Raw genomic sequence first — 13,711 nt, 5'->3', positions numbered from 1 at the left:
GGGAGAGAAAACCATCAGTTCCATTCCTGAAAAATGCTTTTTAAAATTCCCATGGGCAAGTCCCTGGCTGACCTTTCATGCAGAGGCCGGCATGCTCACTAGTGGGCTCCCAGGTCTCTCTGCTGAGGCGATTCTGTTCAGTTTGCCAACCTCTGCCTGCCAGCCAGGGACCTTCTTGGTAGTCATGTGGCGCCGGGCATGCTTTGTTAGGTGGTCGCTGCGCATGAAACGCCGATCACACACGGGGCACACAAATTTTTTCTCCCCAGTGTGAGTTCTGCGGTGGCGAGAGAGTTCATCGGAACGAGCAAATTTTTTATCACAGCCATCCCAGTTACAGTTAAAAGGCTTCTCTCCTAAGGGGGGAGAAAACACACATCAAAGAAAATGTAAACACTCAGCACCTTACCGGAGCTGGGTAATTCATGTTGTTTTGAAATTCTGTTCATCAAAATCTAAGAAAGTAGTATCCTATTATTCCGGTATTGAGTTATTCAAAAGTCAGGAAATCCTCCATTTTTTGTTGCCACACCTAAGATATATGTCAGGGCCCAAAGATGTCAGACTAATCTCACATTTCAAAAGATTTTTTTTTTTTTAAGATTTACCCATTTGAGAAAGAGAGAGAGAGCATGCGCAAGCATGGGGGAGGGATCGACACAGTCTCAAGCAGACTCTGTGTTGAGTGTGGAGCCTGACACAGGGCTCGATCCCACAACCCCAAGATCATGACCCAAGCTGAAACCAAGAGCTCGATACCCAACAGACTGCACCAGCCGGGTGCTCCTCGAAAGATATTTTTAAATAAAAATAAATATCTGATTGTTATAGCTTTGGGTAGGGAGAAGACTCTTGAAAGGAATAATTCCTTCCTTCAAAAGTAGAGCCCCTTGGGGCACCTGGGTGGCTCAGTTGGTTAAGCATCTGCCTTCAGCTCGGGCTCCCTGCTCAGTGGGGAGTCTACTTCTCCCTCTGCCTCTCTCCCCAACTTGTGCCTGCCCTCTTGAGCTCCTGCAGGCACTCCCCCCTCTACCAAATACATACATAAAGTCTTTAAAAAAAAAAAAAAAAGTAGAGCCCCTTGGAGGCACCCATTTGCTTTGATACATCTGTGACTATCACATCTAAATATTAGACTCTATTCCATTCGTTGAGTGAGGGCCACCATGATTAGACCTATAATGAGCTATAACCACCAATCTGAAATGCATTTTGGAAGACAATACAATAGAAACTCCTCCCAGTTCAGCCCTTCCTCCACTGTACTCCACCACTCACTGCTGTCCTACAGGCTGTCAGCAGACCTCTTGGTGGAAGGGGGTTCCATGACCAAGAGTTTATGAAACACATCCTTACTACAGACTCCGTGTAACCTGATACCGTGCTTATACTTACGTACGTGTGTGAACCTCTCAAAGGCGAGTTTAACACACCACTTAACCACAGGAGCCTTAAAAACAAAACAGCAGAACACTAACTCAAAGAACAAGAGTGCCACAGAACATCTGAAATATTCTGACTGAATCTACTAAAGCAGAAGCTCTACCAGACCTCAGTTAAACATGGTAGCCACCAGCCCCACGTAGCTATGTAAACTTAATGAAAATGAAAAATTTACTCCTTTAGTCACACTGTCCACATTTCAAGCATATAGTTAGTGGCTACCTTAACTGGACAGAGAATATTTCTATCATTGCCAAAAATTCTCTTGGACCAGGCTGATGAGATTAAAAAAAAAGGAACACTAAGTCATTATAGTTTCTTGTATGACTTCTTCTGAATTCAAAACTATATATTCCCAACATAAGAAAACTACATCCCCTCGAAGTTCACGTATTTTCAAATTCAAACTTTTCCACGCTTCACAGACCTCTCCCCATAGTGAACCAAAATAAAGTTACACTGATGTTTATTGAATGTGAAATGCACATTTTCTAAAATGCAAAGACCGAGGAGTCTACTGCAATGTAAAGAAAAAGGGGCAACATGAGCATCACCCTAAAAATCTATCAAAGGGATCACAATCCTAGAACTATACTACATTTTTATCTACTGGGATGAGATGGCATGTTCTAGAAAAACCAATGACGGTTGTACTAATGTTAATCCCAATCCCTACAAGACTATGAAGGCTTTTCAAAACCAAAGAAAAACAGCCAACTTTCCACCTTTTCCAGTGCTTCTCATGTTTCCCTCCCACTCCAGGAAAGCTCAGTGTGTGTTTCTTCAACACAGGCTCTGGAGTTCTAATGCCCTACCTGCCTTAGTACTCACCTGTGTGGGTGCGAAGGTGAGCCTTGAGGTGGGAACTTTTGAAGTAGGTTTTCCGGCAGCCTGGGAAGCTGCAAACATAATTTCTCCTTCGGGAAAAGTCTACCTGAGGGGCACAGTTTTGACCGGAGGCAATGAAGACTGGGGCAGGCGCAAGGGGCAAGAACTTGGTATTGCCCACAGCCACGACACTGGATGAAGAGGTGGCAGGCTGGGGGAGGGTCGCCTGGGGCAGGACCAGCATCACAGCTCCCTGAGGCACAGGCGGTCCCACGAACACAGGCTGGGGCACGGGAGCAGCATGGGGCAGGATGGGTTTGACAGTCCCTGCAGACACTTGGGGAGGAGGCTTCAAAAAAGCTGGTAACATGCCGCTCTGTCCAGTCACAGGGATCATTTGGCAGAAGACAGGGGAACTGGGGACAGGGACAGAAATCAGAGGGGTGGCTTTCCTTGGCAAGTCACTTTCATAATTCTTTGGTAAGCAGGTTTGAATTGCAACAGGCCACCCTGACTGCTGGCCTTTGTCCACGGGGATCAGACCACCAGACTTGTGCAAGCAAGGCTGACACGACACCGAGTTAGTGGTCAGTAGATTATCTGTGAGTTGTGTGTCCAGCAAAGATTCAGTATGTCCCAAAAACTGTGCTTCTCCTCTGTTGACGGGAAGTTGGCATTCTTGAATCTGGGCAGTAGGAATGTGGCCAGGAGCAGGATTCCCCCCGGTGTGGTGGATGACACTTGTCACCATGGGCCTGCAGGGGGAGCTGGGGGCTGGCTCCAGTGGCTCTGGCTTCAAACCAGGAAGGCCCCTCTCCGCCTTCCTGCTCAGCACTTTGGCTGCCCCAGCAGAGGCTGGGGGGATGGCCATGACCATGCATGCTTTGGAATCAGTTACTTGGGAAGGAACAAGTGTCCCTGTCGATGGCTCCATAAGATCAGGGCTCTGAGGAGGAGTCATGCACTTAAAAAAAAAAAAAAAAAAAAATTCCTGTGTGAAAAGGTTGTTGTGGTTAAATTTTAAAAGGGACTTACGTTGATCACCATGCCCCAAATGCCTTTTAAAAAGTATCCAGGAAAGACTCGTCTAAGCCTGCTCACAACAGCACCCAGTGAATTTCAAGACTACATGGAGTATTTTACTTTCTAGGCTTCTCCCCATTTCCTGAGCTCTCCCAAACCAACCCACTTGCTTAGTTTTAAGAAGGTCAGTGCCACCTGGGGGCTTGCACAGCTACTGAAACGAGCGATTTTAAGTATTAGGACCACAAATAAGAAAGCAAATTTATATGCAAAATAAGAGCTTTTCACAATAGCTTTTGATTCTCAAATCTTTTTTTTTTTTTTTTAATCCCAGTGCTAATCATTTAACACACACTTATCCAGTGCCTAGTGGATGCCAGGTAAAAACCCATCGGAATGACCTCCCAAAGGCCGCGCTCTAACCAGTGGCTCTAACTGAACCAGGCCTCTCCGCGGCACCCAACAACTCCCACTTATTGTCAGACTCCCTGTGGGAGAGCTCAAGGCCAAGTAGCTCTGTGACGTGCTTCTGGCCCGTTATTTGTACAGTTCTCTCCACTGCCCACGAGCTCCTTCTCTTCTCTCTTCCCAAGTCTGCCTTCCACACTCTCCTTCCAGTACAAGCTTCCGACCCAAGATTCTACTTTGCACATCTGTTAGCCCATACTCAATTTCTCCAAGCTGAGAAGCAATCTCTCCCAGCACTTCTGTAGCTCTAGCAAGTTAAGAAAACAGAAACAAAAACTGTGCTTGACTGCACTCAGCTCACTGCAAGTAAGAACTGAGTTGCTCCAGGGAGGTAGAGGCCGGTATTTCAACCTAGCTAATTAAGGCTGGTGCCAAAGCACAGGCTGCTCATAGCTGCCACCCATGTATCCTGATCCCAGACTGGGTCATCTGGGGGAAGCTAAGCCCCCACCCTGAAATTCCCCAGGGAAGCGAGTACACTTTACTTTCTCACATCAATCTGTAGGTTTCCTCCTATGAACATTTTAACCCTGTGGTGGCAAGCGATAATCTACTAATGGAGAGAGCATATTTTCAAGAAGTAAGAGAAATTTTCACCCTTAGGACCCATCCAAGAGGAGGTTATGCACTTGGCCTACCAGCACCCCAATGAATCTACCCACAAGTTCTTCAGCACATTTAACATACTCTAGTCATTACACAAAATGCTCTTCTCCCACTTCTTACCAGAGTCGATAAAGAGTCGAAGTCCTTTGGTAGCTCAGATGCGGCTGCATCCACATGCACAGTGCTGGTGACATCCCCAGGGTCAGAGACAGGTGTGAGGGGTCTTATCTTTAAGAGGTCACCTTTCTGGGATCTTTGACCCCAGGAGCTCATGCAAACAAGAGCCTCAACTGCTTCGATGTCATTCTGCTCTAAGATGCTGCAGGTAGACCTTTCACTATCATGCCTCTTCCTCTCCAGGATTGACTCACAGATGTCCATGATGTCAACCTAAAGGTGACAACACAATGGCTTCTCAGTCCAGGGGACAAAGAGAGGGCAACCCTGATGGGCATGTGGGTCCGTACACCAGGCGCCTGCACTATGCACGTAACACACCATACTCGACACACAACGCGCTCTGTATTCTAGGAAAATATGTCAACAGAACATTGACGACAATTTCACTTTTAAGCCAATGTTCTGAAGAATGAAGATGACTGGACTTGGCTGGCCAGCAGTTTCCACGGAAAACACTGATTCTTAAGAAAAGTTAAGTTCGTGTTTTCCTTTGGTAATGATTAGTAAGACTTTAATTCCAGAGGTGTGAGCCAAAGTGGCCAGTGTGACACTGTCCAGCCAGGAGGAGAAACAGACATCGACTCTAAGCCTTTAGTTGGCTGAGAGGACACATGGCTCTTCCGAGTTGGCAAAGCCAGCAGAAGAGTGTCCCTACAGATGCATTTTTGGCAACTCTCTGAAGCACTCAGCACAGCCTTCTCAGGTCAGGGCATCACCATGGGCAGAACCTTCCAGTGGCTCAACTCCATGGGCGCCAGGAAGGGGGAGCCCATGCTGGCTGAGCCTTGTTCCTTAGACTCAGGAACACTCAGTCACTCCTTACTGCCAGTCAGGAGATAAGAAGAAAAATTCTGAAAATCTAGCCAGCCCAAGAGACAGATGTCCTTCCCTGTGTGTCACACCAGTCTTTTTCGGGGGGGGGAGGGGAGGGTGGGAAGAGAAGTGACCGGAACCAACTCATCCCTTCCCAAAGACCCTTTACATCTATAAAGATACGTGTTTCCACTTGGCTTGCCCTAGCGAGCGTCAAACCCCTCTGTCCCGCCAGGTCCCCCGCGCAGGGCACGATGCTAGGGTGGCTGACTTTGCAAGCACCACTCTGGCCCAGCTGCGTCCGCAGCCCGGGCCCCGGAACCCTGAGGTCACAGACGCGGGCTGCCTCCTGCTCGCTCTGCCGCCATGGGCGGGAGATCTGGAGGCGCGCAGGGCTCCCACACCTTTCTCTCAGGCCCTCGGGGTCCTCCAGTCTCGACGACCAAAGTCCTAGGTCTAGCCAGCCCACTAACTCCCCTTGGCCCTCAGGCCCCAACACCAGGGGGCCATGGCTAAGAACAGCGCCCTACCTCTCCCCCCACCCCCACCCCCACCCCCGCGTGCGCCTTCCCGCCAACTTTGCCCCGCCCCACCACCCCACCTTTCCAGCTTTGCCCCGCCCCCTACCTAAAGGCCTTCCTCCCAGCTCTGCCCCACCCCCTGCCTCCACCTATCGCGTGTGGCCTTCCCGCCAGCTTTGTCCCGCCCCCTCCCCGCAGGGCCTTCCCGCCAGCTTTTGCCCCGCCCCCCTCCCTTTTCCGCCGCCCGCGTGTCCCGTTCCCGCCAGCCGCGCCCCGCCCAACGGCCGCCTCCTCACACGGCCTGGTGACGTCATGGCTGGAAATAGCCCCGCGCCGGGAGCCGGCGGCCGCTGCGGAAACGCCAGACAAAGCTACGCGTAGGGCGGCGCGGGGCACACGCCCCCGGGAGGCCGGGCGCGTCCCCCGCCCCTCCCAGCTCCGGGGTCCCCTCGCGCCCCTAACCGTGCGACCGCGGCAAAGCCCCGTGCATTTCCGCCCTCCTCCGCCCCCGGGCCCCGCACAGGCGGCACGTCCCCGCCTCGCCCCTCGCTCAAATGGGCGTCCACTCACCGCACGCGCGTCGCCCGGGCCCACGGAGCCCGGAGTGTGCATGGTGCCGGCGGCCCGGAGGCAACAAAGCAGCTGCGGGGCGGGAGCTCGGCGCACGGCTGCACCCGCACGTGCGCCGCGGGAGGCGGCGACCCGGAGCTCCTGCAGCCGGCGGGAGCCTCCGCCCGCCCGCGCCGCTCTGCCCCGGCGCGGCCCTCGCGGTGCGGGAGGGGCGGGGCGGCTGCGGAGGGAGCGGCCGGGGGGGCGTGGCGCGAAGGCAAACCAAAATACACCGCGCCCCGCCGGGGCGGGGCCGGACGCCCGCCAGCCAATCCGCGCCCGGTCTTTGCGCCGCCGGCCAATGGGCGCCGCGGGGAGCCGCGTGATCGGAGCCTGGCCGCGGCGTGATCTGGCAGGGCGGGATCCGGCACGTGTTTTGGTCGGAGTGAGGGGCGGGGCCTGAGGCCCTGGAAAGTAGGGGAAAGGTCCCGGCGGCAGCGGCGGCCGCTGCCAGAGGGAAGGGCGGAGCAGATGGGGCCGGAGAAGTCCCTGGGCAGGGCCGGCTGGGGGGGGGGGGGGGTGGTACCGAAAGGGGTCCCGCCCGCGCCCCGCCCAAGTGCAGGCCCCTATGGAGAGAATTCGTCCCATAGAGGGAACCCACCAGGTTTTGCTTGCTTGTTTTTGTTTTTGTTTTTAATTTATCTCTGATTGGCTCCTAGGAGTGCCTCCCTGATGGGGAGGAGTTTCGAAAGCTGCCTGGCTCCAGGTGACATTTCTGCATCCGTGGCTCCTTTCTGCAGGCACCCAGAACCCAAGCTTCTGGACGTGGGTCCGCCTTTGACGCCCCTTCCCAGGCACCTCTGGGCCCCAGTTTCCACTCTTTTAAGTGGGGGTAGGGTGAACCAAGATCTGAAAGGTGCCTGGTGACACCCTCCATTCTTCCCAACCCCGTGTAAGCGTCACCCCCTCTAGGACTCCTCTGGCTTGAATGAGAGAGATACCCGCTGGCATCTTTTTCCCCTCCCCGTACTTGGGTGTGGTTTACCCCCTTCTGCAGCTCTGAGTTCTTGAAGATCAGGGACCAGGCTGTGTTTATATGTACCCCTAAAGCCTGCCGCTCAGCGTGGGACAACCCTTCATGCACCCACACAGCCCACAGTTGCCGAGCTGTGATATGGGTGGGTGCAGCCGGGGTGCAGAGGCCACCGTGAGGAGTCCTTGGCCCTAAAAGCGAACTGCAGGAGAAAGTAGAGGATCCATGCCTGCACTGTGGGTGCTGTGCTCTGAGCTAGAGAAGCCCCGGGGCCAAGGGACAGGCCACAAGAGCATGCAGGGCCTCCTGGTAAGGCAGCAGGGGAGGCCCAGGGGTCTGGCCACTGATCCTCTTCACAGTTGTGCTCGGTTGGGTAGGGGGAGGTAAGCTGACCAACTGCTCTCCATTTCTTCTTCAGTTCCACTCCGGCACATTTCAGGACCTGTCACTTTTTTGTTTCTTTAGTTATTTGTTAATTGTCGCCCCTCCCTAGGTTAGGGAGCTTGTGTGAGTCACTATGAACCCCGGGTGCCTGGCTCACTGCAGGCACACTGTAACCATTGGTTGAATGAGTGAATAAAGGCAAACACCTACTACCCCTCGCTCCCCCCAACTTGGACATCCTGCAGACACCTCTAATTCTCTGTCCTTGAGACTGAACTCACAGTCTACCCAAATCTGGATTTCTCATCTTTGGGAAGGGCATCGCCAGATGCCCTGATACTTCACCCAGAGAGCAGAGTCAACTTAGACCCTTCCCTTTCCTGCACTTGGTTCCTTTTGCCAATTACTTCATGCCCTTCTTCTTCCTGACTGTCTCTCAGATTGCTAGCTTCGTCTCATCACCCACTCGTGCCTGGCCCAGGCCACCGTCCTCTGTCCTGAGTTGTTTCCACTGTCACCTGAGTTGTTTCCACTGCCTCCCAGCAGGTCTCCCTGCCCCCAGCCTCATTGCCTATCATCCGTCCTTCATCTCACTGCTAGAATGATCTTCTGGAAGGAGAGACGGTACCAAACCAGTATGTAAACTCAGCTGGAAGCCAAGTAGCTACGGGACTGAACCCCGCTCCTTAAGCAAGAGTCCATGACTCTGCATAACCAACCTGGGCCAGAGCTTCCTGCATCATGCCGACCAGTTCCCCCCAATCCCTTATTCTCTTGCTGTCCTGCCTCCACTGCACCAATACAGAACGCTGTGCATGCAACCGCCCTCCCCCCCCAATGTCAGGTCAAGTCACTCTCTTCTGCTTTGCACATGGTGTGCCTTCTGCATGGAACACGGCAACCCTTCTCCACTTTGACTCCGTAGGACTGCATGACTCCTCAGTGAAGCCCTCCCTGACTGCCATACAGCAGGACAGCTCAGCAGAATGCTCAGTGCAGGGTTTGGGAGTCAGACTTGGATCCAAATCCTAGCCGTGGCAGTGTGGCTAAGTCACGTGGCTGGCCATGTCTCTGTCGCATACGAGATGACAGCTGCTGGCGGTGAGTGTGGCATGTGAGCTTCTCCCACATCAGGCTCTGTGCCTGCTCCCTGGGCAGCAGGAACCCCTGGAAACTTGGACAGCGGGCTGGCTCAGGGCTCTTCAAGTATAAGGCCCTGTCCTTCCCTTGTCTAGCCCATGTTACGGACGGACAGACCGACAGGTCTTTGCTCCTGCTGGTCCGTCCTTATTTCTGCCTCACCTCTACCCAGATCCTGCTTCTCCATGAAGCCTTTCTTCTCACACATGCACGCGGGGCTGCGGTTGCCGCCACACCCTGGATGCTGGTCCCGTGGAGTCAGAGGCATAGTGACATGTTTGTAAACTACGGACCGTTACAAGTCATTCACTCAGAGACATCACTGAGACCCTCAGACAGAGTGTGGACAGACTGGATGTGGACACGGACGACCGCCACTAAGCAGACAGCCGCCCCGTTCCCGTGTGACTTTCCAGACAGAGTCTCTGTGCAAACGCGCTCCTACCCAACGGATAGTGTTCTGTGCACCTTCTGCACCTCGCTTGCTGATTTCGCAATGTGTCCTAGAGGGTGTTAGCTCTCCGTTCACAGAAATCAGTCTCATGCTTTGGAAGGGTTAACTAATGTTCCATTATACAAATGTGTCAGAACTTACTTTCCTCCTGGTTAAATCAGCGGGCTGTTCAGATTATGTCCAGCTTGCCCGGACGTGATGTCCAAGCATTGTTTGCCCACATTCAAGGACACCTATAGGATCGCCTCCTGCGACTGGAGTTGCCAGGTTAACTGCCCTTGCATTTCTTTTCTGTCCTTTTTCCTTTCGGTAAACGTCAGTGAAGCACAGTAGAGATCCAGGCGAATGTGGAAACGAAAGGGTACCACTCACTGAATTTGCACAAGGCACACACTTGATGTCACTGGCACCCGGATCAAGAAACAGAATAGTAGCAGCATCCTAGGAGCCCCCCCGCCGAGCCCCCCCAGGATAACCCCGATCATGGCTTCCAACACCAGAGGAGACTTCTGCATGTATTGAAACTTGTCCCGAGAGAATCCTATAGTTCTCTTTGGGGTCTAAGTAATTGGAATTCATTTATCCTCGAGGCAGAACATGCCGTGATGCATTGGCCCATCTTCTGCGGATGGGCATCAGGACTGTTTCTAGCCCGGGGCTGCCATGAAGGCAACAGCCAGGACACTTCTCATACGTGAGTATGTGCATCTTAAATTCAGAAAGATTGTCATGTTTTCCTCCAAACATGAACTCATGCCGATTTATCCCACCAACAAAGGGCTGCAAAGCCACTCCCCTATTTCTTCACTAATGCCGGGCCTTCTTGAATTTTCTGACTTTTATCAAGCTAAGTGGAAAAAATGAGAACTCATGATAGTATATTGCATTTCTCTGATGGAGTTCCCTTCAGAGTTTTTCGTGTTTTCAAAAGCCATCTTGATTTCTTTTTCTGTGAACTTTGGAAGGAATTTTTTTCAAAGATTTTATTTATTTGCTCAGAGAGTGACATCACAGGCAGGGGGAGGGGTAGAGGGAGAAGCAGACTCCCCACTGAGCAGGGAGCCCGACGTGGGGCTTGATCCCAGGACCCTGAGATCATGACCTGAGCCGAAGGCAGCCACTTAGCCGGCTGAGCCACCCAGCGCCCTGGGAGGAACTTTAAACGACAGTACAGAAACTTGAGCATGTTTACATGCTGGTGACAAGGGGCCAATGGAGAAAAGTGAATGATGCAAGACGGAGGTGGGGGGATGACGGGAAGGGGGAAGGAGGCAGGGGAAACGTGTGTTGGGACGATGGGGGACGCACAACAGGGAAGTTGGTCCTGCGCAGGAGGAAGGGCTTGCCTTGTGGGAGAACATGGGAAAGGAGAGAAAATGGCTGGAGATCCAGGAAGATTCTGGGTTGGAGAGGAGAGAAGGCCAAAGTGTTTACGTATGCTTTGCCTTCTTGGTGATGTGGGAGCCATCTACCAGGGAGCGGGCCCTGGTGGGATGAGAAGGGCTTGGGACAGACTCAGCCAGGTACAGTGACGGCGATTGCCTGCCACAATGAGGGCCCAGTCATAGTGTTGGAGTGACCCTAGACCAAGAATTGGGCTCTTGTCCTGGCTCCGGGGATTAAAGTACTGGGTCACCTGGGGTGGGCCTTTTTCTCATCTTTGAGCTCAGTTTTCTGACTTTGCTCTGTGATTCTAATCAGTCCTGAACTATGATCAAGTTCATTGTCATGGTTTTGTTGCGTTATTTTTCCCCATGTATTTAAATACAATTTAAGGACTATCATTTATTACAAAGATTAGATCTCTTAATTTTTTTCATTAGAATGTCCTGTGTTGTTGTTTTTTTTTTTTAAGATTTTTTTTTTTTTTTGATTCATTCGAGACACAGAGAGAGAGAATATGAGCAGGGGGAGAAGCAGAGGAAGGGGGAGAAGCAGGCCCCCCGCTGAGCAGGGAGCCCAACGTGGGGCTCGATCCCAGGACCCTGGGATCATGACCTGAGCCGAAGGCAGACGCTTAACCGTCTGAGCCACCCAGGTGCCCCAGAATGTCCTGTGTTTTTGAAAGAGGTAGTGATAGCAAATGGTACGGAATGCCCTAACCTGTGAAAACAAAATATTGGCAGACCCCCAGATTTGTTCTGAAATTTTGTGGTCAGTGAAATGCCCAAATCTGGGAATCTCTGGACTAGATGTTTCCAGAGGCCCATTCCATCTCTGAGAGCCAACAAGGGCTGGCCAGACTCCTTTCCATGTTGAACTGGGAGGAGCTGATTTCAAAGTCAGAAACAGATGGCTGGAGCCGACTCCTCTGCACTCTGGCCTGGGCCTGGCGACAGCCGGGAGGCAAGGCCCCACGGCAAGCAGACTCAGGCCTCCTCCTGACCCTCAGCACCCCTCCCCTGGGTCACTGACTGGCAGTCCCAGGCCTTACCAGCTCTCGAGGGGTTCAGCCTTGGCCAGAGCCCAGCTGTGGAACCAAGAGCTACAAAGCAGAGCCCCCTGGGGGAAGGGCAGCAGAGCTGACATGGGGACAGGGGAAAGCTGGCTCCCCGTGGGGCCTGGGTCCCATGCTGCTCTCTTCCCCCTGCGTTGAGCTCACCAATGACTGGAAGCCACATGAGGACCAGAACCTGCTGCAAACCGACTAGCTGGTTGACTGTGGTCTGGTGGACTAAGCGACTTCCCTAATCACTGACGGACTAGGGGATGGATTAATGAATCACAAACCCACCAATCTCCCACCTGTTGGGTGATGGATCCGCCAGCCTGGCAGTGGGCATCTGCCACTCCTAACACCTTAGGGCCCCTGTCTCCCCAACCCTGCCGGGGCACTGGCATTGGGGGGAGCAGAGGGGCTGGTAGGGGCAACTGAGGCACACATCATCAAGATTTTTACAGATGGGGCAACTGAGGCCTAGTGAGTCCACACAGAGCCGCCTTGCTCAGGAGAGAAATGATAACGATGTCCTGTGTGATGTGCTTGAGTTATAAAGGAGGCTTGGCTCCACAGACACTAATCAGGTACCAAACGTGAGTCAGGAATTCAGCAGGGTACCGACTCTTCCACCTTTTCCGTTCTCTGCTTCGCCCCATTTTACGATGAAGAAACCGAGAGCTAGAGAGCTGGAGCCGCCTGCGCACCTGGCGCTGCGGATGCTGTGGACACCACGGCCCATCTCCTGGACTCCAGGCCCGTGCTTCTTTGTCCTGTAAGTGGGCCCAGGGTGGCTAGGGGGCGCTACTGTGGCCCCCACTGGACACACGAGGATGGCTGGCCTGTGTGTTATGTCTTCAAACCTTCCAAGGGGGAGAACCAGTTTGCGTCTACGGGTCAGGCCCCCAGGCTCCGGAAGAAAGGTCATGTGGGCCTCAGGCTGCAACTTTTGCCAGAGGAAAGCCTCAGCATGGGCCCCTCTGGAGGCTTTTTGAGGGGGTAGGTACTTGGTGGGGGACCTTGAGCGGCTAGGCAGGATAGCCTGTTGTGTTGGGAAGGAGACCCCTGCTGTGTGCTGGGTGCTCCGGGTGCTCCTTCAGGTCCCACTTGGCAGGAGAAACTGATCCACGGACAGGGGAATGAAGTATACACAGGTGCAGAGGGAACAGAGGACACCCGACTATCTCTGCCTACAGAGCTGGTGGAGAGTTTCCCGCGGGAGCTGGCTTTGGAACTGGCACTAAGGGACAAGTGGGTGGTAGCCATCCAGGGAACGGAAGCGACGTCTTAGAGCTGACAACACACCGTATCCCCATTGCATACACAACAGGTGCCCGATAGAGTGAAATAGCTTCGGGAAAAGACCTACGAGAGGATCCAGGCCAGCAGTTCTCACACTGAGCAGCATCCGAATTCCCAGGGAGGGGGGTGGGGATGTTAGAACACACACTGCTGGGCCCAGTAGGTCTCGGATGGGGGTCTGAGAATTTGTGTTTCTAACAAGTTCCCAGATGTTGTCGACACTGCTGGCCCAGGGACCAAGCTGTGAGAACCATGGATACAGTCCAACCCCCTGGTTTTGTGGAAAGAGAAACAGACCCAGAGCACAGAAGCAACTTGTCCAAATCAACGTCCAAGGGTGCACAGAGAAGCTACTAGAACCCACACCTCCAGACTGATTCCCAGCTCAGTGCCCTGTCCCGTATGACACAGCCCCCTGGACGGAGGCCCCTGGGCTGCTCTCCTGGGAAGAGCCCAGGAGAAAGCTTTGGAGGCCAGTGTGGTCCTGGACAACAGCAGAAACGGCCCGCGGTTTCTCCGGATCCCCGTGG

The 13,711-nt window shown here is 53.3% G+C and overlaps 1 protein-coding gene across 5 annotated transcripts; it reads right to left on the bottom strand.

The window, feature by feature from the left end:
* On the bottom strand, positions 1-6,652 carry KLF11 (Kruppel like factor 11). 5 transcript variants are annotated; one of them, XM_027623306.2, is made up of 4 exons: positions 6,453-6,652; positions 4,489-4,758; positions 2,275-3,262; positions 1-356 (listed from the first exon to the last, which is right to left on the bottom strand). In XM_027623306.2, exons 1-4 carry the CDS (start codon positions 6,492-6,494, stop codon positions 76-78), a joined length of 1,581 nt encoding a protein of 526 aa, XP_027479107.1. In that variant the 5' UTR covers positions 6,495-6,652; the 3' UTR covers positions 1-75. The 5 variants fall into 5 exon arrangements, with proteins under 5 accessions (XP_027479107.1, XP_027479108.1, XP_035584860.1 ...); XM_027623307.2 differs by having other exon boundaries at positions 2,275-3,235; XM_035728967.1 differs by lacking the exon at positions 6,453-6,652 and adding an exon at positions 5,989-6,068.
* Between the last annotated feature and the right edge of the window lie 7,059 nt (positions 6,653-13,711).

The sequence above is a fragment of the Zalophus californianus genome, chromosome 8 (genome assembly GCF_009762305.2).
Source record: "Zalophus californianus isolate mZalCal1 chromosome 8, mZalCal1.pri.v2, whole genome shotgun sequence".
NCBI classification, from domain to species: Eukaryota; Metazoa; Chordata; class Mammalia; order Carnivora; family Otariidae; genus Zalophus; species Zalophus californianus.
The sequence above is the reverse complement of the archived record's forward strand: the minus strand, read 5'-3'. Positions and strand labels throughout refer to the sequence as shown.